This window comes from Rhinolophus sinicus, chromosome 4, assembly GCF_057876585.1.
Source record: "Rhinolophus sinicus isolate RSI-liver-muscle chromosome 4, RSI-T2T, whole genome shotgun sequence".
Lineage (NCBI taxonomy): Eukaryota > Metazoa > Chordata > Mammalia > Chiroptera > Rhinolophidae > Rhinolophus > Rhinolophus sinicus.
This window is the reverse complement of record NC_142504.1, coordinates 95,101,053-95,125,433: the sequence shown is the minus strand read 5'-3', so window position 1 is coordinate 95,125,433 and position 24,381 is coordinate 95,101,053. Positions and strand designations below refer to the sequence as shown.

Sequence of the window (24,381 nt, the reverse complement as noted above, 5' to 3'; positions counted from 1 at the left end):
CAAGACCAGTTAGAGTGCATTCAATGATGGCTTCCGGGAGGAAGCCTTCCTGCTGGAAACCAGGAGGCCCCGGGGTTTGATGAGAGTTTGAGTCTCCCTTCCCCTCTTCCCTGGTCACTAGTTATAACCTGAGGGCAAGCCATCTAAAAACTGTCAAAGTCTCTTCCTCAGTCTATAAAACAGGGAGGAATAACTGCTACTTTACTGAACTATCCTAAAAACAAGCCAGAAAGAGGCAACGATTGGGCAGATGTGAATGCTTTGTAAAGGTGCTGGGCAGATGTGAGGCTTGCTACCAATTTTCCACACTTTGCACTATGAGGACTCGTTTTGACAGTTTATTTACTGCCCTGGGTTTTTCCCTAAGTGCCCCAAGATCAATTCTTCCTAATAAGATCTTTCTATGCCCCACGCAGCACTGGTATTCAACACACACCATACAACTCTGTAGATTCCTGTAGAATTTAAATGCATCAGCTCTGCTATGGTCTGTCTGCATGGGCGCACAAAAAAAGGCCGTGTGATGGAAGGTTTCAGATGTTTCCAAGAAAGCCATGGGAAATACACAGGGCTCACTAGGCAGAAGCTGTTTTGATGGAGAAGAGAGTTTTCTATCGAACTATCTTCACTGGCACAGAGCTAACAGGAACTTGTTGAACATCCAAGCTGGGGAAATAAAAGAAGTGGATATTACATTAAGAGAGATAACTCCTGTCCTCAGAAAGCTTCCACCATCACTGAGAAGAATGTACTTTATCTCTGAGCCCAAACTTTTAACAACCTCTTCCGTTAGATCCAAGAAGGCCAATATTTAAATGGAACACCAGGTTCACAGATGGTGAGCAGCCATCTAGAGAGGCCCCACTAAAACAAGGCTCAGGAGAGAAGTCTGAGTGAGATGACCATCGACATCCAAAGATGACTTCCTGCTGTGCCTTCTGTGTTGGCCACAGACCCAAGTCAGACCATCTGACTGACATCTGATGCAGGTCTCTGCCTAGAAGTGTGCACACAGAGATGATAATAAAGGGAAGGTAGACACTTGTGTTTTGGCCCAAAGAATCCAATGTGTGTAGGAAGTGATGATTTGGACCAGGAAAGTAGCACAAGGCAACATTAAGTTGGAGAGTTTCCTTCACCTTAAGTGCAGTGTCCACCAACAATGATGAAGCTGCCAGAGAGCTGCTACAGCCCAGGGTCAATAAAGGCACATAAAGGCAATAAAGGCAATAAAGGCATTGTGCTTAGAGCAGAGGAGGCCGCAATGCCCTGGGGCGGTGCAGGGTCAGATCACCTTCCAGCACTACACTTGCTCTGTAAGCTCTCCCCACCGACACCTTTAGGAGAGACTGACAAACTAGTACTCCAAGCACAGGAACCTAGGTGGTTTGGCACCAGCAAACCATAGAATCCAAGGAACGGTTTCAGGAACTGGAAATATTTAGGCTTTAAAAGGATGCTTTCAGTGCAACAGAAGAAAGAGCTGCACCCAAACCAGGGCCGCCTCAAGAAGTGGTGAGTCCCCTCCCTGAGGGCTATTGAGCAGCAGCCAAGTAACTGTCCATGAAGGGTTTTGGAAGGTGTCTTTTCTTTGTTTAGGAGGGATGCTGAAATGCAAATCTTCAAAGGCTCTGCTGCCTCTCAGCGAAGTCCATGATTCTGGAATGGAAGTGTGACCCAACTGTGGACCCACAGCTTCTGTGGTCACCCTTCCCCTGCCTGCTGACCTGGTGCCAGATTCCAGGTTGTGTCCTCAATGGATTGAACCCTTAGATATCCAACCCTTTCTGACTCTCCCAATTTTGGCTTCTTTCATGACCCAACAGAACCCGAAGCCCAGCATAACACTGACCTGTTATTTATTCAATGGCAGCAGTCCAGTAGGGAGACTGGGAAGTTTAGGAGCCTGAAGGTTCCAAGAAGAGACGCACATACATCCCAATCAATCAGTGGTCACCTCTTGCTCTCCAAAAAGGACAAGGATGGAGAAATCATGGAGCTTCCATCATACCCTACAAATAGATTCCCTGTAGCCACACCCATGATTTATCATGAGAAGCATCACCTTTAGGTTGGTTCTCCAGGAGTACTGTCTGTCCTAAAAAAATGACTCAACTCCTGAGCAGCGTTCTAGTTCACAGAACTAAGCAAATGAACTAACTGGCCCAGCCTAAAAGGCTACCGACAGTCCTGAGCAAATTCATACTTACAGGTAACGACTTCTTATTGTCAAGGGATGGTGACCCACCTTGAGGGACAGAGCTGCTATCTGTTTCCCTCAAGAAGTCTCCACCCCCTCCCCCACCTCTAATTCCCCGTACTGTGAAACTGGCTAGAAACATGTAGGAGGCAAAGAAGAGGATCTGGGGAAAAACACAATAAACAAGGTCTAGAAAACACACTGAAGCAACCTACATTTGATACTAATGATGATTATCAAATAGCCTCACGGGCCAGGCACCAAGATGGGAACTGCCTGGACTTTTCAGAGTAAATAAAGGCCTCCATTGTTTCCCCTGGTGAGGTCACAGGCTGGTGGGGAGGTGAGGGAAGTTGGCCTGGGGAAAGAGGAACAGGCAGTAAAAAAAATAAAAAATAAAACAACTTGGGACTTCAGAGAGAAACGCACACACAAGGTATATAGAGAGGCCTTTGCCTTCATAGGGCCAGGTGCACGTGAATAGAACGGAAAGTCCGATGGAACCCTAGAAGTGATGGAGTCCAAACCTGCCACCATGCAGGGCTCTGGTGGTCTGTGTTCTGACATGTTCAGACGGCGGCCTCAGCTTGCACAGAGGGCCCGCTGCCTCACCACCCAGCACACAATTCAGACTGCTGTGCACACTGGGTACGCCTGGGAGTCCAGGTGGGAGTTTGCATGCTGTGTCTGTCGGCACACCTCCTGGGGAGCTGGCTCTACTGAACTTCTGCCCTCCCCTCTGGCCACTGGTTCCTCCTCCGTGGGGGTACCGAGGGCCTGAACAGCACCTTCCAAATCTAGTTTCACTGTGAGGACTATCCAAGTTGAAACCCTTTCTCCAAACCCGTTTGGCATGTGCAAATTATAACATGAATTATAAGTGTGTTATGAATAAACAACCCCCGGACAGCACAAGTCTTCAATGCCTCATGCTGTTTCCTGTATGTTCTGCAGTCTGGACCGAGGCCTGGGGCCAAGGCTCTAAGAACCTCCCTCTCTCATCTCTGTGCCCTCCTTACGCAGGCCCAATGACTTCCGGACCAAAGCCACTCGTGTCTCACGAACAAGCAAGGCAGGTGTGGGACGTCCTGGGACAGCCTGCATTGTAGCGATTTGAAGGCGGGACATTTTTAACTTAAAGGTACAGGAATCAGAAGAAGAATCAAAGGTCAGGGTACAGAAAGGCAAAAAGGGATTGTTTCTCTTGCCTTTTATTAAAATCATAAGGAGATGTAAGGGCAAGTCAGGTGGAAATGCAGATATGAGAGGACTTTTTGAAGACGTAGAGGCACGGTAATGAGAGAAAAAGGGTGACTGCCAATACTGGAAGCATGGAGGGCAGGGGGAGGGCAGTGCTCGCTGAACACCGCTTGCTAGTTCTTATGACGCTGCTTTTAAACTTTCATTTTGAGTCACACTTAGCGCTCATCAGCCATCCTGGTTTGGCAGATAAGTGACCACAGAGATAAAGGATCTTTGAACCATCTGTAAATAAATCCCCATAGCAATCCCTACCCCCCAAAAGCATCAGTGACACGCTCTGTCGTAGATGCTCATGCTGGTATCAGAAATAAGATACTGGCTTTGCCACCTAAGTCACATAATTCAACACAGCCACAAGCAGCGGTGAGCAGGATTGGCCTAAAGGAACACATGGCTTCTGCGTCATCCCAGGCCTCCCAGGCGCCCAGCACCACTGCTAGTCACCACGTGCCAAGCTGCGCTTGTACTGAGGAAGGTCCCGCGGGTGGCCCGGAAGAGATGGAAGCAGGATGGGAATAAGAGTCACGCCTACAGAGCGAGGTGCTGTGTTCAGTGCCCACGGGCACTTTCATCCCCACAAACAAGGAGGTGGTGCTATGACCTGATTTTCACACAAGCAGGAAAGAGTTTCAAGAGGTTAAGTACCGTGTTTAAAGTTATAGGGAGCCCAGGATCCAGTGCAGGTTCTCTTCCAAAGGCAGAGAGAGCCCCGTCCTGGAATCAAGAGAGCTGAGCTCAAATCCACTCAGGGCAAAGTCTCTTTCTAACAGAGCCCTTATTCCTCACCTGGAATCTGAACACTTCAAAGAATGAATGACTCTCTATGCAAACTGAAAACAGTTTTCCTGCTTGATTATTCTACTGAATTGATCGTCAGTGACATGGAGTTCACCGAAGGCTATTTCTTGGGGAAGTCCAAACTGAAACTGACTGTTCAAGGGAATATCCAAACCAAGAGGAAAAAAGCTAGCATTATCATTTTAAACTCCCAGAGAATCCCAAACACAGGGGGCAAAAAAAGAAACATGCAAGAAAGGAGAGGAACCAAACAGTCCCAGAATATCCTCATGGAATCCTCATGGAATGAATGCAAGTTGGATAAATCGCACCGATTTTTTTAAATTATTTTTCAATTACCGTTAATTACATTATATTTTTCAGGTGTACAACATAGTGATGAGACATTTATATAACATGAAGTGATCACCTGGATAAATCTAATACCTATCTGACACCATCCGTATTTATTACAATATTATTGACTATATTCTCTGTGCTGTACTTTACATCCCCATGATTATTTTTACAACTGGCAATTTGTACTTCTTAATCCCTTCAACTTTTTCACCCATCCCTCGGACCCCCGTTTTTAAGCTCAACTCTGACACTTGCTCCCATGACTGCAAGCCTTTGACACTGGGGTAAAAGGAAACAATCTGATGATGGAACAGTGCGTCCAAAAGGAGGTCAAAAATGTTTACAGTAACTAGTTTTCTTAAAGAGAAAGACTTGCACTCTCTACAGAATGGCTCTTAAAGATTCCAGTTTTCAGAACAGAAATAAGGCTTCAGAGGTCAAAAACTATTTTTGTCTTTTTTTTTTTTTTTTAAACAGGCAGAAACTGAGACCCAGGGAGGTGAAGCATCCTTGTTAAAATCATTAATAACAGGGGCAGAGCTAATGCAAAGGGCTCTCATCTCCAGGATTGCTGTTCTGTCCCCCCACACCTTCAGCTCCAGATGTCAAATGTTACCTGTTACCCCATCGAGACATACTTTGTGGAAAAGCTCATTCACCACCCTCCATGCAGCTTTAGCTCTAAGATAACTAGAAAGAAACCAATCAGAAAACACAATGTTCAGGCACTCGGATGAATAAATAGGAATGTGCTGCTAAAATAAAAATTAAAATAAATCTGTAGCAAGAAAATGAAAATTAAACAAGAGGGGAAATTCAGTTTCTTGTGAAGAAATGCTAGTGAGACCTTGCTCTCCTAGTCAGGTTCAGGGTGCTGTGCATGAAGAAGCTCATACTCCCAGGCGTTCAAAACACCACATGTGCAGCCCAAGAAAAAGGGAGGGCAAGCTACCTGGAAGTGACCAGACGAGGTACTGGGCCAAGTGAGGTGACAGAAGGACACCTGAATAACATGGAGGGTAGGAAGCTCTCTGCTGGATGCCCAGGGCCAGCAACCAGCGTGGAGGAAGAGATGATAGGTGCAGCAGCCAGATGCCAGGCCATCTGAGCTACCTTCCATCCCTTGCCCAACACCTCCTCCCATGGCCCCCCCCTCACCTAGCTGATATAGCAAACTGCTGCAATCCCAGGGGCTCAAGTCAGAATGGGGTGCGTCTCAACACCCTACAGGAAAAATGGAGAACCTCGTACAGTCCTCCCCACGACCACTGCGGTACCCTAAGGCTCCCCTTTTATCTCTCCCCTTTGAACTCTCTCTGTCCTGCATCCCTTTCATTATGTTCCCTGGGCATCTCCTTTCCCCAGTTCAAGGCCTGCTGAGCACGCCTATAACCTACAGAACTAACGGCAAACCCATTTATTTGTTTGATATTCATCATTCTCTGCAACCTAGCTCCCCATCTACATCACCTAAAAAGCCTTTCTTGTTTTTCCTATTCATACTTTGTGTGTTTGGCACAAAGAAGATGCTATTTAAAGAATGAGTATGTGAATACATGACCCATTAGGCTTCCTAAGAGAGGGCTCTGAGTGCTCAGAACACAATGCGAGAGTCTTGCCATAGATGGATGATGATGGTCTAGGTGAGGTGGCTAAGAAGGAACCCTGAGCGTGTTCCTGCGACCACGGTAGACACGATGAATAGCTTCTCTGATGAAGCTGAGGAAAGGGGAAAATTAAGTCCAAAGTAATGAAACAGAGTCGTATTTTGGTCAAAGGCAAATAAAAATTCTTAAGTACAATAAAGGGAAAACATGGGATTTTAAATCACGAGGCTTTGAATTTTCTCTCAAACATCCCAGACACTTGGAAGTAAGGATGAAATGCCAGATTATGATCCTGTCACCCTAACTAAAGTGGGAAAGTGGGAAAGAAATGCACTCGTCCTAGATCCTTACCTGCGTCTTTAAGCGTCTTTTAGTCCTTTCGTCCTTTAGTGTCTGTCTGGTCACTCAGGGATGGGAACACAGCATTAGCTTTGGAATCTAAGAGAATGGGCTTCAAAGGCCAACCCTGTCTGCTCCTGTTCCTGCTCTTGCTTTTTTGAAGCAAACTGAGCCTCAATTTCCTTGTCTGTAAATAAATAATACCTGTCTTGACAGGATTGTTATAAGGACAAATAGAGAAGGTGAATCCATGTGAAACAGCTAGTATAGACTCTGCGACATAGTTCAACAAATCAAACTAGGATGGTGTGTGCTCTGTAAATTACCTATTTTGCCTAAAATCTTCCACTGAGTTATAGCATGTGGAAATTATCATCTATTTGGCAGATGAGGAAAGGGGGGCTTCAGCAAGGTTCCACTCAGGTCCCAAGTCACAAAACCAAGTGGTGAAGATTATCACACCACATCTCCTACCCTCGGTCACTGTACGGGGCTCATCTAGGACTCCTCTCTCCTTCTCATGATGTTGAACCTGGATAGGTGTCCCTGACTCCATGGAAAGTCCTCAGAAACGAGGAGAGCTGCTAAGCTCTGCTCTGCTAAGAGCCTCTTAAAAACCTGTCACTGTTGGAACATTTTATGCTCACGTGTTATACCTGCACTTGCTTTTAGAGACTCACTCTCATGTTCTCTGTCTGGAAGGGAACGAGAAGAAGCTTAAGTTAGTACATCACTTACCTGAGTGACCCTAAGATGCAACAATATCGGTGCCGTGATAAAGAGCAAGTGGCATCCAAAGGGCAGTTCTGAGGCCCTGAAATAGTTCTCAGCCCTCTTCTCAGTCTCTGTCTCTTACCAAACACTGCTCTTACACCTCATGTAGGTCCATTCATCATAAACCCTCTTCCAACTAGCATCTCAGTTGCCATCCTAATTTCATATGGAAGGAAGGTGACCAGTACCCTGGATAAAGGAATCCACGCACCCTTGAGCCAGTGAGGTCCCTCCTAACATCTGACCACTTGAGGGACCGTGTTGCCTGAACACCTGCAATGCCTCTTCTGATTGGAGGATTCGTCCTAGAGTTGAGATTTGGAATAAAGCTCTTGGGGAGGCCACACATATGTCTCTTCACCCCAAGGCAGTAGAGCACATAGAAATAGAGTTAACCTAGCAGAGACATCGCTGTGATATGTAAGGAATGCTATCATTATCCTACGGTGCATTCTTTTTACAAAAACCAATGAAAAAGAAAATCATTCGGGATCCAATATAAGCTGTCTTTGCCTAAGGCTGTCAAACAATGACTTGAAGAAAATTAATTGGTCTGCAAAAAAAAAAAAGGGAAAAAACTGGAGGCTGAAACATTAACAATGAAACAAAATATCCTGAAACTCCATGTCCTTTCCCTAAGTCCAGGGTCAACAAATGCTTATTTTGTTGTTCTTGTTATTGTTGTTATTGTTGTTTGGTCTGGTAAGGGCCAGACAGTAAATAATTTAAGCTGTGTAGGCTACACAGTCTCTGTCACAACCATTTGACTCCACTGTTAGGGTGCAAAAGCAGTCACAGACAAAATGGGAACAAATGGATGTGGCTCTTTTCCAAAAAAATAAAACTGTTGTTACGGACACCGAAATTTAAATTTCATGTAATTTTCACATGTTACAAAATATCATTCTCCTTTCGATTTTTTTCCCAACCACTCTTTGCCTGTGGGCTAGACACAAACTGGCTGGGGGCTGGATTTGGCCCACAGACTATAATCTGCCGACCCTGCTCTAAGTCAGCACATATGTTCAGGGGACTCCCAAGTAGGCATGTCCACCAGCTCAAGGACCAGTTCCACAGGGCCTCCTTCCTAGCTCCCAGCAGAAGACTTCACAATGCCAGGACCCTTTCCAATGCATACTTCTTCAATGAGTAGCTTGCCTCATAAAAAAAAGACTCAGAAGCCTGGATTTTAGTTAGACATTGACTTGTCACTTAGAAAATACCATTCTAATCCTTTCTCCTACCCCAAATAACTGATCACATACTTCCCATTCATACAGGTAAGTAAATTCTGCAAGTTCATGACACTTAACTTTTCTATACAAACGGCAGGCAAGGTTTCCACCTCTCCACCTCAGCCTCAGCTTTTATTTACTCACTGTTTGCAAAACAACAGGAACTTGAAGAGTACCAAAGTTAACATGCTAATCTAACAGAGATCAGAGAAAGCCCCTAATGTCTATCAAGTCATTATGACTCAGTGCTGATAAGTTCATTCATTTCTGGGAAGTAACAGCTCTAGGCGTAAATAAACATAAGAAAGACGGAGAGGTACAACATGAAGAAAGCGCCTAACAATTTAGGGTTTTTTGTAGCTATTCCCATTACAGTATCAGCAGTAATGCACTGAATTTCAGCCTTTTCCTTTCCTTTCTGCCACCTTAATTGCTGAGGCTTAGAAACACTGATTTGATTAAGTTGCATATTTAAGGAAGTGATTTTATCTCTCTTTCCAATAAAGCACACAAAGGGCATCCAGCTTTTTGGGTGAGAATGACCAGCCTGAGAATTTCAGATATGAGAATAGCGGTCCATTGCACATTTCAGCTTTGAAATCATCCCCATATCACTAATTCCAGAGTTTTATTCTAGGGTATTCCAATAGGCAGAAGACTCTATGTGGGGACAATCATATGGTTTTAGGGGAAACAATACCTGTTTAAAGGATGTCTTTACAGAATAGTGAATTTGGGTTTGCACACCCAAAATGGTCCTTGGCTTCTCCTATCCTGGTAGTGATGGGAATGGAGGGAAAACAGTTGCTGCACTTTTTAAGACACCCACCCACACAAAAATCCACCAACACACAAAGAACTGGCCATCTCAGTGGCTAGAAACAAAGATATTCCTTTATTTTCAAAGCTGAAGAGACCCACCTCCAATGCAAAGCTTCAGTTCCTACATGGAGCTTGACGCGAGCTGTTGAATTTGCTTGCCAGATTCTCAGAAGTTTCCACATGCATATAGAAAATCCTTAGTTTTATGACAGAGACACAGACAGCACAGCAAAGTTGTAATGGGGAGGGCGAAGGGGAAAGCACTGCCTCTATGTTGTGTACAAACAAACCAATTTCGAACGATTCCTTTGCGTTATGAATAGTCAAGTCAGGTGACCAACCAATTGTCCTGGCTTGCCCAGGACTGAGCGGGTTCCTGGATGCAGGGCTTTCAGTTTTAAAATCAGGATAGTCTGAGCCAACTGAGAGGCATTGGTCATCCTAGAAAGTCTCTTCTAGTCCAAGTCTTTGGATTTGAAATGCAACCCATCAGACCCAAATCCCTCGTGTGAGGAAGGACGCAAGCCCTACACTACAGAAAGAACAATGATTCTAGCAGTTTCATTGAAAACAACGACTCCAAAGCTCCAAGACCACCGACAACAGAAACAATACAGATTATCTATGGGTTATAAAGGCCCGAGGTTCATTTACAGGTGTCATTTAGTTAATCCATCATGGCTGAAGCCCAGATACATGATAAGATATGGGGGAAAGCGTTAAAAAGACTCCAATTAACCCCTACAACCTAGAATCCAAGAACTCAGTCAACACGTGGGCTCTGTCCATAGCTACACACAAGTCCCAAGGATTGCGAAAACAGAAACTTTCTAGACTGTGGCACTCACTCCTCTGCTCTCACAGAGGAGTAACAAACCCCTCCCAGGAGGAGAGGTCACTGTAACCCTGTGATACAAAATAAATACAATGAAACCTGGACCTATTCTTTCTTAACCAAATGACATCCCCAGTCATCTAGAGAGCTTTTTTCTACACCCATGGTTGTTAAGGAGGAAAATGACAACCAACCAAGTTCACTGAACACCCCATCTTAAAAGTCTATGATGTGTGGACAGAGATTCAGGCCAGTGGCCTGTCCCTTTTCTTTCTCCAGTTCCAGTTCTAATGCTTACCACTGGCTTTCAGAATAATGATCTCTCAGCCCTCTAAGAGGCTCACTTACTACAAAGACTGGGTTCCCTTAGTCAAGTGAGAGACTCGCCTATGTTAGAAAAATGTACAATAGGGACTGAAACCAAAAGATTATACCAATTTCTTGACTGTTCTGATTGACCAAAATTTTTCAACATCCCACTCTCAACTATGAAAACTGAAACAAAGATCAAAGCAAAAGTAAAACCTCAAAAATGTTGTCACAGCTTAGCCGGATCTGACCCAGCCAATCGACTGCTACACAATAAATAGGAACGCTCCAGAATTATAATTCTAGTAGCTACTGTTGGTCAGGTGGGTAGAAGATCTAATAATAAATTGGACACTATACCAAGTTATCAGAGGCCCTAAGTACACCACCAAGGAAATCGGTAATTCAGAAATATAGCAGGTCCTCAAATAATGTCAATGAGTTCAACTTGTTCCCTTATAATGTTGATGAGATGCCACAGGAAATAAACTCTTCTTTATATCAATGAGCCTATGATAAAATTGGTTTCGTTGTTGTTTCACTTAAAATTTCAGAATTTATCGGTGATGTTAAGTATAAACAAGTAATGAGAAAAGAGACCCTTAGAAGTTGAGGATAAAAATGGCAAACAACAAACAAACAACAAAACCCTACAAAACAGGGCTCCTTACCTTCTTTTTGGAGTGGCTTCTTTCCTCTTCCTTCGTGGCTTTGCTATTTTTCCCAGCACGGGACACTTTCTGGTCCCCAGACTGCTTGATGGTGATCTTGATTTCAGGTGGGCATATATAGTTCTCCAAATTCTTTGGGGGTTTCTTAGCCCGTTTTGTGGTCTGAATCTTCAGCTTCAGACTCCCCTCGGTGAAGTTTGCCTCCTTGATAGAAAACTCCTGTTCTTCCAGGCCGTCTCCTGCTACCCATTTCTCACTGTCTGCATTGGAGTTGGAATCCACATCACGCCCTGAGCCCAGTTCATCCTCCTCCTCTGGCTCCATGCGCTCTCCACCCACTGGGATCCCCTTCCCAGTTCCTGGAGCAGAGAGCAGAGGTTCCCCTGCACAGCCTGGAGCAGCTGGGGGCTTGGCTGAGGAGACCGGCAGGAATTCCGACTCGCTCCCCCTTTGCCGGGAGCTGCTTAAGATGTCCCTGGACTCCATGATAATCCTACAGTCTTCAGGAGTTCTCAGGAGGGGGAAGGGAAAAGGGGGAAAGGAAAGGGAAGAAGAGAGGACACCCAAAATTCCAAGGACAAAGTCGTCTGGCTGCTGGGGTCAGAGTCTCAGGGATGGAGTCACAGCGAGGTGTTCAGAAGAGATCAGATCTGCAACTGAGAAGCAGAGAGATAATTAGCCACGGCAGGAAGGAAGAGGATTTCTGAAGCAATGCAATCTAAGTGCCAGAAGCCCCTTCCCATTTATCTATGGCATCAGAAAAAGTGATGGGAAGAAATCCATCAGAACACATACATCCCAACTTGGATTAAATTGGAGAGGGGGGTTTAGGGGGACACACACACACACAAACACATACCCCTTCACTGAATTGTTATTGACATTTATGGCTGTGGACCAAGAAAGATAAGAGATGCAAGCCCTCCAGACCAATAACCAGCTAGAAGCTTCTTAAACCAAAGCCACAGATGGCTGAGTCACCATCAAAACCCACCATGATGAAAGGAAGTCAAAAGTGTTGATGCTCAGGTCTGTGGGAACTGCGTTTGGCTGGTTTCTTGCACCACTTCCCTCGCACCCTCTCACGTATGAAAAACAGTTTGCCAAGCTGAACACAACCCCTGAGGTGCCTGGGCCAAGCTCTCCAGCCCCTTGGAGGAAGGACATTTAGCTGACATCTTAACCATTCTTTCCTGATCAGTTTTCATTATGAATTATTTCAATTATGCAATAGCCTTATCTAATTCTTAAAAGAAATGTAAATCTTAGGCACAGGCTTGAAAACAAAAAAGAAAAACCAACTCTAAAAATGTTTCTATGGACACAAAAGGTATTTAACCATTATCGATTATTTAGATAAAAAAATGGCTATCCTACAGACTTTTAATTCCCTTTGTGGTCCTTAAACAAACGGGCATTAAGTCTATATGACAACAAAACAGAGACAGGGAGACAGGGAGCATTTCACAGGCCTTTGGAAGTGTTAGGGAAACCCCCCACCCCAACTCCCCATCCACCAGGATCTTTGATTCTGATTTCCTCACAAGGAAGACAAAAATCAGTCAGGCTTTCTCCAGACTATCGTAGGATCAGCTAAACTATCCTTCACCCTCACTCACTCCACGTTCCGTTATTCTTGGTTTCTTACTCATCATTTACAAAGCCCAAAAGGATGACCAAATGCTCATTCTCAAGAGAAAATCTAGAGCCCTAGAGCACAAAACTTCAAGACCTCATTTCCTTCCACCCCTAGGCTGGAGGTGAGATCACACTCGAGCCTTCTTAAATTCCTGGCTACTCTTTAAGTTTCCCAGAAGAAGGCATTACTGCACACCTTATATTTCTACCACTGAGTCCATCAATTTAAGGAGCTGGTCGGCAAATGAGCCCACCATAATATTCTAACAATGCCCACACAGACACATTCAGGACAGCCATGAACTGGAACCTTAACGCTGGGCATGTACATGCTCCCTCTGGAATCAGTACTTTTTCAGCTGACGCCCTGCGAGGAAGCCAGCCAGCAAGGTAGCTGGAGCTTCACATTGACCTGCTCCCCAGAGATACCAAGGAACACACTCAGCTCCCAGAAACTGCTCAGCCCTACTGACAGACACATTTATGACTACTTCCACTTGGGGAAAACCCAATGAACACAGCATTTCTAGAAGAGAACAGGTGGCATGAGCATCTTCGCTGAAGCTGTCAATCGAACACTACATCCATGCTACGAAAGGGACAAAGTCCCCACTCAAGAATGGGAAAGGCAGTTCGACTAGGTGACACTTGTTTCTTTTACTTATAAGATTGATTCTTTGTCTCGTCTAACCTGATCTGCCTACCGGCCCAAAAATCTTACACAATTTTTTAAAAGTTATATTCAAGTCAACATTCATTGAAACCTCTCTTCTTAGTGTCAGGAACCACACTAGCTGTTGGAGACATCAAGATGCCCTAGAACATTTCCCTGCTTCTCAAGCAATGAGAATCCAGTAGGTCTTTCTCAGTTTATACCCTAGAACCATACAAATTGCAAGCCATGTTTTGTTATGGCAGTAGTTTTCAGTGGTTTACTCCCTCGGTCACGAATCTCCAATGTTCCATTTTGACTCGCTGTTACCCACTTATAAAGCTACCCTTAGGTTAGGGCAAACAAGTGAGGCATGGTCCCCATAAAATGTTCCTAACCTAAATCCATTTGGACCTTTGAACCACAGTAGGCCAGTGTGTACTGCAGGTTCTATGATGAGAGAAAAGAAGTGAAATCTAAACTTCAGAGAAATGGTTAGGTGTATGGAGTAGATGTATTATTAATACTAAGAAAGTATCTTCCCTTAACAAATGATTCACTTCAGAGTTTCTTATATTTAATGGCATAAACCATTAACTAATTGATGTAGAAGACCAAGTTCCAAAAGTTAAAATTCAAATAGTAAGAGATCCACCAAAAGGAAAAATGCAACAATTTTTGTCTTTCAGTTTTCCTCAAGTCAGGATCCTAAGACACAATTAAAATACAATCTCTTTCCTCAAGGAGGTGACACTCTTGAATAGTGACTTGAAAAATGACACAGAACAGATTTTTATATGTCCTATAATAAAGGATAGAAACAAAGGGAAAAGAAAGTGTTTTCCACTTGGGCAAGGTATAAACAGATAAATGGCAAACTACCCAGGAAGACTTGAAGGAGAGCATAGGATATGGCCTTGACCTTGAGGGGCTTCAATAGGGAGAGTGGGCAGATGGAAGATACGGCAGAAAGAAGGAACAGCATGAGGCAAGGCCTGGGGCAGGAGCATGCAAGCTTCAGGGAAGAGACAGTTGAAGTTTGGCTAAGAGGTATGGTGCGAAATGGGGAGTGGTGAACGACACAGCAGGAGATAAAAGGTTACAGCCAGATCATGGACTTCCCTGAATGTCACACTAATTAGCTGGATTTTATCTTACAGGTAATGGGAAAAGCCATTTAAGGGATGTCAATAGAGAGGAGACGCTATTAAGGCTATGCTTTAGGAAGATAATTCTGGCAAGTGATATGAGGGGTGAATTAAGAGAACCTGATATTACAGGCGGGGGACCATACAGAGGCTCAGCTGAAATTCAATTCTTGTTGCCTGAGGACCTGAACCAGAGAAGTGTGACTACAACACGATAAATACTAGAGATGAAACAGCGATGCAGTCTCAAATAATCCCAATCTGAGGAACTCATCAATTCCAGGCTTTCCATACCAGTTTCACCCTTCAGAATCCAGTCTTGGGGCTCATTAGCCACCAACTTGCATTTCCTATTCAAGTCACACTAAGTCTCCACAGTAGCATTATACACACAGAATTCTTTCTGCATTGGTATTTTTATAGAATCTTTTCTTATTTCCCTTCCCACCGATGCCTGCAATGCCTGGCATACAACTGGTGCCCACCAAATGTCTGTCGCATGAAGGAATGAATGAACTAATGAATAACAGATCCCAAGCCTTCCCATAGTTCAAGGCCATGCCAAAGTGTTCGCTTCCCCGGAACTATATTTTATAAACTCTGGCCCACAGCATTCACTCCCTGGCCTGACTTACATTGCACCCAGCTGCATAGCTTGCCCCTAAATACTAGCCTTGCACTGTCTTCTCATTGTTTCAAGTGCGCAAATCTCATTTCCCTCACTTGACTGCAGTTCAGTTTCAGGCTGAGACCAACTGCAGTTCTACAACTCTCACATTCACTTCAGCACCCAGTGCAGCACTGGGCATTGGGAGGACTTCCAGAAGTTCTTTCTGAATGAAAATGAATCAGCCCCCCGACAGCTATTCCAAGTCCTGTGGTTCAAGCTACTCCAACAGCAGCTTTAGCCACCGAAACAGCCCCTGCGAAATTCACTGCCTCTGCTGAGGATTATAACCCAGCCCCTCGCGTCCGCATGCACCCCTCACCTTAGGAAAATAAAAAGAAGCTTTCAAAAGCAAAGAGCAGAGAAACCTAACCTGTCTGTTTACTTCACCAGCACACAAAGCTGTTGTTCTCCCTTTGCCTTCTCCCCGCACGTACCTGCCACCCCAAATTCACAGTTCAATTTGGTGGGGAGTCTGGGAGACCACTGCATGTCCTCTTTGGTGCACCCCCGACAACAAGTGCGTGTGAGTACACACGCTCACGGGCTCACTCACACACTCAAGGAGGAGGGGAAGCCGAAGCAAGGTGAAAACGTTTTGCCTTGTCCCATTCCAGCAGTCAGCAAGTCACCCAGAGGGGGCGGGTGCACAATGCACCCTCTGTGCCTGACGGGAGCCTCCAGTCCAACAGAAGTTAACCCTTCCGTGGCTGCCTGCAGGGCGTGGGGTGGCAGGGTAGAGGAACAATGATAGTGTTAGGAAATAACTGCCTAGGTGCTTCCAGAGGAACAGAGGGGCTAGAAGGAGAGGGTGCTGGTGTATTTGGGAAGGACACTGGAATAGGAGGCCAGACATCTGGGCTCTTCTCCTGGTCCTGCCACTCACAGACAATGTGATGCTAGAAAAGCCACTTGGAGTCCCTTACTCTGTACTTAGCAATGAATGGAGGGGGACCCAGGTCTCTTCCATACTCAAGACTTTGTAGTGTTAACCGGCACACCATAGACCTACAGGGACACTCCAAAGTACATAGTGTGACCTACAGAAGGATTTTTCTGAGACCTGGGGCATCCTGCTTGGCTAGATGTGTCTCATGACACAGTGTGTCCCAAGAAGTACATCTTCCCGCCCCTTCAAATTTGCATGATGGAAGAATTTTTTCCTAATGTAAATGCAATTCTCTACCTGGAGCCTTGGGAAACTTTTACTAATCCTGGAACTTGGTGGAAGTGCAAATTCTCAAGCCCCACCTATGGATTCAGAGCTCCGGGGTGCGGCCCAGAACTCTGATTGTTACTATGTGGTTCTGATGGGCTTAGGTTTTACCAGGTGTATGTGGTAAACTGCCGTGACCATAAAGCACTAGTAATCTGTGTTTGTAGGTATTTTCCCCCCTTACTGTAGTATTCTGAATTTCTTAAGAATAGGCATCAGTTGCATGAATAGGCATCCATGCAATCCCAACACCTAGCACAGCGCCCAACGTATAAGGGAAACCCAAGAAATGTTGATCGATTGAATTAATAAATGAATAAAGCAACTAGGGCTGGGCTTCCCAGCATCGTCCTGCTCTCCCGTCTGCTTTGCTCCCAGGGCACATGCAGGCCATCCTCACCCGAATGCTGCTTTCCAAAGCAATAACATGGTGGGGCTGACAAAGGCCTTGGCATATCTAACAGGAGTCAAAGATGTGGACTGTGGACCTAATTCTGCTTTTTAGGAGAATTCATAAGCCCTCTTTCAATCTCAGTGTCTCATCAACAAAACGGAACAAAAACCATCTTTCTGATCTTCCTCATTAGGTCATGGTTTTTATCTGTTTTATTCATGGAACTACATGCTCCTTATAAAAATGTTTTAAAATAATACGTGTGCCTCATAAGGTCTTAAAGGCAAACAATCATAAATATAGGACGGTCCCCTGCCTCATTCCTGACCTTTCCCAAACTCTCCCAGAGCTCTGCATCCTCAGCCTTACCTGCTCTGAACTCTGCAAATCCCCATAAGGCCAGATACTTCTTTCATCTTTACACGTAGAAGACACTGAGCTGACCATATATAATCATCGAGTCAGAACCTTTCCCCTCAAAACCCTGCAGAATGTCTTCTAGCATTTGAAGTAATAAAAAAGGGAGCCCAGCTTGTTTATGTTTGTTTCGTTTTTTTGTTTTTTCCGTAGAAAACTTGTTTTATGCTGTTATAATTGAAGTTTTGTTTGCTGTTGTTGTAGAATTTTATTAATGACAAAATGAGTGTAGTGTGGATCACACTCCTTTTATTTTTCTTAGAACACAGTGAGCTTTTTGGATCTGTAGACGTAGGTTCTTTGCAGTTCAAAACTGTCCCATTCAATTATTCCTTTCATTATTTCTTCTATTCAACGGTGCTGGCTTCTTTCTACATTTTTCCTGTAAATCTTAGTTTAGAATTCTCAGCCCTGTTCTCCATTTCTTTCATTCTCTCTCTCACTGTGTTTATTTCTTTGTTTTTCATTGTGGGAGAACATACCTTAATCTAGTCTCCATAATACAAATTTAATTCTATCTCCATCCTCCCTTTGCCTTTACTGACTGTGGATTTTTAATTCTGCTATTGCACATTATGTATTCCTGCAATCTTTCTTTACTTTATTCACCCTCCTTCCAGCTGATTCTAATGCCTTTTCATCTCAGCATGCTCCCTCTTTATCACTTTATGCTCCTGTTCCATCAGGGTCATGTTTCTTCCCATTGTAGATGTCTGGCAGCTTTTTAAAATTCTGATTTTGCTGTTGTAGCAAACAATTATCGTAATACTGTTCCTTTCACCTTGTTTTGAGTATTTTCCCCCCTAAGGTCTCATGTTGGATTATTTCTCTTTACTTGTGCTCTAACGAGGAGAGAGTCTTGGCCTAGAGAGAAAGCACTGGACTCCTTTTGACTCTACCTTCTAGTCATCTTGAGGCCAATCAAATCCTCCTCTCAGAGGTATTGCTGTTATCAGTGATCCAATTGCCTCACTTCCTAGTGACCAGTGACAGAGGTGTGCTGAAGTCAGCCCCGGGGGCTCAACAGAACCTAACATGTGAATCTCTTCCCAGCTCCACATTTAATGGTGTCAAGTTGCAAATTGGCTGTGGTAGGAGTGTTTACACCACAGGAATCAGCAAACTTAAATCAGGGCTTATAAAAAATCTGGAGAACAGGGTGCTAAGCATTTATTAGACTACCATGGACAGTAGACATCTATCTACTATTTTTTTTGCTGGACTAAGAGGGGATCCTTTGGCCATAGTCTTTAAACCTGAAAGGCTGACGTCCACAATATGCACTGCTACAAATTCTCTTTATGTCTATCTGAGCGCTTTACTCTAGGAAACATCTCTGTCAAGAAGTCAATGTCCCTCTTCTACTCCTCCCAAATCTTTCTCTTCCAGTCTTGCCATTTGTTTTCTGAGAATTGTAGACTTTGAGAATACATATAATTACGTTAGGGAGGAGACCATCTTTAGTTGTTTTATTAATGCTGCCCATGCAGAGGACTGCCTATTTTTCTGGTTGACAGAAATTGTTAGTTTCTGATCTTAGGGGGCAAGGGGTATAAAAGAATGGAATGTGAGTCTACCTGACTACTGATAGGGAAGCAACTGTATTTTAAATCTAGGTTCACTGGCCTATAGTTATGAGAATCCCATCTCAAATTCTGGCAACATATTGACTGTCTGACTTTGGCTTTGGGGGTGGTTGAGCATTCAACTCTCTGTGTCTTCTAAGGTATCTTCTGGAGGCTCAGAAGTGGCTGTTCCCACTTGGGGGACTTCGCATGTGTCTGAGATCCTCTTCCTACCCCCTTGAGTTAATGCCTCCTTATTACTCAGGCCCAGGCAAATGACACTTCCCTGAGCTTCACAAATCACATCAGGACTCCCTGCTTTGTACCTTTAACACATAGAAGTTTCTTTCCTAGCGCTTACTATAGTTTATAATTAATATCTGCATCACTCTTGGTTTCAACTCTGCCTCCTCTACTAGATGGTAAGCCCTGGAGGGTAGGAGCTGTGTCTGTTTGGCTCACCATAGAACCCACAGAGCCTGGCACAACTTCTGATGCAAGGAGCAACACTCCAAATTTTTTGCTGAGTGAATGTTGAATGAGAGGCTGTGTCAAAGGCCAGCCAGGCACCATTTGACTCAGGAGCCCAAGACACTGAGTGATGTGTCTCTGAAATCCTTCCTTCTACAGAAACACCCACAGTGAATGCTCCATAAACACTGATAAATTGATCTAATGACCCAACCCTTACCTGCCTCTCAATCAGCAAAGGCAAAGGCAGCTCTACACCACAGTTCTCTGACCCTGGAAACACACCAATGGTCTACAGCAAAGACTGAAGCTCAGACTTGGTGGCTTTTTTATATTACATACCTGTGTGGTACCTTCCTGATCACAGCTTGCCTCCTCCAAGCTGTGTTCCCAGAGTACTGCATCAAACATTCCCCAGCAGCATCTCCCGAGCTGAAGCTCCCCCAAGTCCACTGATTTGCATCACCTCTTATGATTCCCTGTTACCTCCTCTGGCCAGCCTGCACTTTCTCCTTTCCCCACTTGGTTATCTCTAAGTCATCCTTCAAGAATTGGGTCAAGGCTCATCTCCTTCCAGAAGACTGACTGGACCTTCTTTTTCTACTCCTTTCCCTTTTATGTGTCCACATGTGAGCGTACACACACACACACTCATACACACAGATGGTCTTGTTCTCACTTCCCTAGGCATTCTGCTATCAAAGCATTTGGCAAACAGCATTACAGTGTTCCCTTTACTTATTTATCTCTCCCACCAGACCATGAGTGAAGACCTCCACGGGGGAAGGGGCTGGGTTTGAAGTCGGTCTCTACCACAGTTCAGAGCACAATGAACACACACAGTAAGTGTCCAATAGCAAGTGTCCGAGCCACGTGTATCCTTGAAAAGAAGACTGGAAGTAGCACTGATATGATGTCACAGGTTTACATTTCTTAGCTTTTCTTTTCCACTAGTGATTATGTTCTTGGAAAATATATTTAAACTCTTCAAGTTTCATTTGGAAATTGGGTAATAATCCTACCTCAAGGGTTGTTTTGAAAAGTAATGAAGACTAAATAGATACTTATGAAAGGATATATTGGAATCACCTTAGTGGGTCTTCAAAATTTTTGGTAAATTTGATTTATTTCCATAGTCTGTGTCACTCATGGTATTATTTGGCTAAATGCTTCCTTCTCTTCACAGATCCCAAGGAAAGCCTGAGGGACAGGGGCTGAAGACCAACCTCTTCCATCTCCCTTTACAATGAGAGAATACATACAAGTACTTTAATTTGTACCTGCTAACTTTATTGTTTTGATGTTGTTTGAGTATTGCTTTCCTCTTATTCCCAGTTTGTCTCATAGAGAAAATAAGACTGAGGTCATTCATGAATTCCAGATTCAATTTCCTGCTCTGCCATTTGGAGCTGGGTGGCGTTGGGCAAGTTTCTTTTTCTCCCTGGGTCTCCCTATCTTCATTTGTATAATGAGAGAGTGTGAGGGGTTGAACTCCGTGGCTCCCTCCAGCTCTAATAATCTCAGGTGCTGAGCTTTATCTCCTCAACAGAATCCCCTCAAAGATAGGTCAGGTACCTTATAGATCTGCAACTCTGTCTGGCTGAGCCTCACCCAAAACTCAGGGTCAGGCTCTTCGTCCTCATATCTCCACAATAGGGAGAGAAACAAACAGAATCAAGCTTCTGGAGCCTGAGGCTGGGCACACTGTCTGTGAACAAACAGTTCCAGCTCTAGCTGCAAAAATAGTGCCTCCTCTGGGAACCAATAAAACAACACAACAGAATGAGCCTTGGTTCTTGGGCCCCTGGAGACAGCACAGGGCCGAGCCACTCCTCACATCTACAGGCTCTCTAGCTTTGGCAATTACCTGTGGCCTGCATTTCTCCATGCAGTCAAGGAAGGGGCACAGCTGTAGTGAGTTGGGGGGGGTTAAACATAACTGATGGCCTTTATGGCCACCATCAGTGTCATCTGGACAACAGCCCTGTGATACAGGAGACCTGTCCTCATTTTACAGATGTGAAAATGATGGTCCAAGGAGGTTGACAATTTGCTCATGGGCACGTACTACCTGTGCCAGATCCACAAACAAATCCAGGTCAACATGATGCCAGAGCCTGTGCTTTTTACTTTTACACCACGATGTCTCTAAAACAGAGTAATGTCAGCTTTCAACCAAACACTTTTAACTGCTTCTACAGATGTGAGCTCCAAAACCAGTTTGCCATCTGACTTGTCACATCACTTAAACCCTCCGGGCATCAGCTTTCTTATCTGCCCTCCTAGTGTCTTCACAGAATCTTACAAGGGAAATAGTAAATAATATATGCAGAATAGCACTAAATAGGTTCCATGTGGTAGGGTAGACCTGTAAGAAGTAACTGATCAGAGTGTGTCCCGTCCAAATAGAGTAGAGAGATACACATAGTAAAGAAAAGGATCCTAACTTTTAATAGGCATGTAGTATACAACAAGGGTTTTAAGTATATTATTTGATTTAACCTTGAGATGTACACATTATACAGATTAAGAAAACCAAAGTTGAGAAATTTATTAAAATGACAGAGGTAGTCCTGTCTTACTCTAGATATAATTTGCTTTCCTTTGAGCCCAAAATTAGTAGTCACTTAAAACTCTACCATGCCATTTATAAATTCAGGATGAAAATGATGGACTTCCCTGAAGGCAATGGGACTAAACCGAATAATTGAACAGATAAGAAATTCCAGAGTCTTTCTTTCTGGGCCCTCTAATTTTGACTCCATGCCCTGTTTCATCTTCATTCAAATTGCCTGACTTCTCAACCATCTGATTCAGCAATTGCTCTGCCTGTTGTCGATTGAACATAAAGTGTAATCTGCCGCGTGCATGTTTGTGCTTCTGCCACAGAAGAGATGACAGGCATACCAGGGAGCTAAACAGATATCAGCTCCATTTCCCCTCCTTTATCTTTCTGATTCAGCTATGTTGAACTGTCACCTAAATGCTGCGTTTCCTGAAACGTGTGCATGTCTTTCTCCAATTATACATTAAACACCTGGAGGTGAGCACCAGAACCATAGAGTTCTTTTGTTCCACAGAATGGCTGATCCCCATTCAGAATGCTTATATGTATTTTTTGGTTTTCATTCCAAAGATAACTCTTTTGAACCCCAGACGGGAGAGGTAGTGGTTGACAAGACTGGGGGTGACCAGGACCGTCAGACATCAAGGTTCGTTGTGTGGTATGTGTGGAAATTCTCTAACGGGAGCAACCCTGTGCTCCTTACACCTACACACCTCCCACTCTGAAAACTCCAGTCATGGCTCTCATCTCGGCTCAGCGGAGAGGTAGCTTTGGCACGTGCCTTGCAGGACATGGTTGAAAAGTCCAGGGATTTGAATGAAGACCGAACAGGGCATGGAGTCAAAATTAGAGGGCCCAGAAAGAAAGACTATGGAATTTCTTATCTGTTCTATTATTCAGTTTAGTCCCAATTCCACCATCAAACCTCAAATCACATCTTCCTCCAAGCCTTCCTGGACTTCACCTTAGCTCTGATCATACAGCTAGCACAATTCCCCTTAGATCATGCCCCCACTTGGGCTGCAGACTGATGCTTTCCATTTGAACTAAGCGTGTCTCTCCAAACACACTGTCCACTCTCCAGAGGCAAAACCCACATCTCATACCAGACCTCTCCCACCCAACAGGGCCTGGAACAATGGCTCACACAAGCTGCAATGCTGAGACTTTAATAAATATTTGTGGATCAAAACACCGACTATAATCGAGCTCTAGAGTACAAAATAATGAGCATAAAGGAGGCCCACAGGGCTTTCCCATCAAATCACCCTTTTTAGCCACCATTATTAATCAATATTTAAAAAAAATCAAACCTCTCATTGCTCAAATAACAATAGGTCACAGACACAGCCCCCGACAACTGCAAGGGGCCTACCACCCAGATTTCATTATTTTGTTACAAGCACAACAACGGTGCCCCCACTGCTTCTGATGAGTGTGCTGAGGCTGCTATGGTGGATCCATCAAATTCAGCATCCCCTGTCGCCACATCTTTCCAGCTCTAAGTATAAACCCCAAGCAGCTTCTTTCCACTGACAGAACTGCAAATCTTTGGCAGAGGAATGGAATAATGAAGAAATTGCTTTTCGCTGAGGTTAATAGTGTTGCCTGCTTCCCCCCCACCCCGCCCCTCTATCCCAGGTCCTAGGGTAAAAGTAATTGCAGCATCTCAGTAGGTTGCAGAGCTTCTGTCTTTCTCAATATCCAACCAGTGTGCTTCTAGGTGAGTCAACACTCCTTCTGAACATTCACAGGGACTCAAGTCGAAGCCTAACTTTCCTGATCCTACCTTAACTCAAAGCAAGACGCCTCTCTCTGGCTTTGGACAAACTGTGGGTCACTCCCTTTGATCTCAAAACGCATGCACACCAACTCACTAGTAGTTACAGAGCACAGTCCTTGGCAGGGCAGAGTCGGCTGTGGGGATTGAGAGGACACCCCAGTCCTCGTGCCGAATGAAATCTACACACAAAAATCATGCCCAGCCACCTAGATCCATGAGGTCCCTGAGGTAACCATAGCAGGGATTCCAGATGCCTATTGGGCACAGGAAATAGTAGCAAAGCCAGATAGGGAATATTTTCTAGATTTTCCAGAGCTATCTTGGTCCGCTTCGTCTCCCTTGTCTCAGTGCAGTAATTTCACCACAGGGGACCAGTTTTCAAAAAAGATGTAGAGAATCAATTCTTTTTTTCTACAGCATTCACTGTGGTATTTCTTCACATTTAGCTCATCACCCCCTCCTCTCCCTTCCCTGCCCTGCAAGTCTCTGGTTCTAACTGGGGATCTTCTCCTGATCCTAGTTCCCCTTTGGTAACTCTTCCAACCACAGCAAACACTTAGCAAAGTGCAGTAATCCTCAGTGGGATTGGTCTAGACAATTGCTGGGGTATCATAGCGTGGGGTTGAGGAGCTGTGAGTTTTAAGAAAGCTTTAACATTCCCAGGACCCTTCT

The 24,381-nt window shown here is 44.4% G+C and overlaps 1 protein-coding gene across 2 annotated transcripts in view; it reads right to left on the bottom strand.

Annotated features, from left to right (window-relative positions):
• SETBP1 (SET binding protein 1) overlaps window positions 1-24,381 on the bottom strand; it is a 346,918-nt gene that overhangs the window by 314,767 nt on the left and 7,770 nt on the right. For both annotated transcript variants that reach the window (XM_074340043.2, XM_019739686.3), the window contains exon 2: window positions 11,193-11,848. In XM_074340043.2, the coding sequence (XP_074196144.2) occupies window positions 11,193-11,678 (486 nt within the window). In that variant the 5' untranslated portion in view covers window positions 11,679-11,848. The remainder of the gene's footprint in view (window positions 1-11,192; window positions 11,849-24,381) is intronic.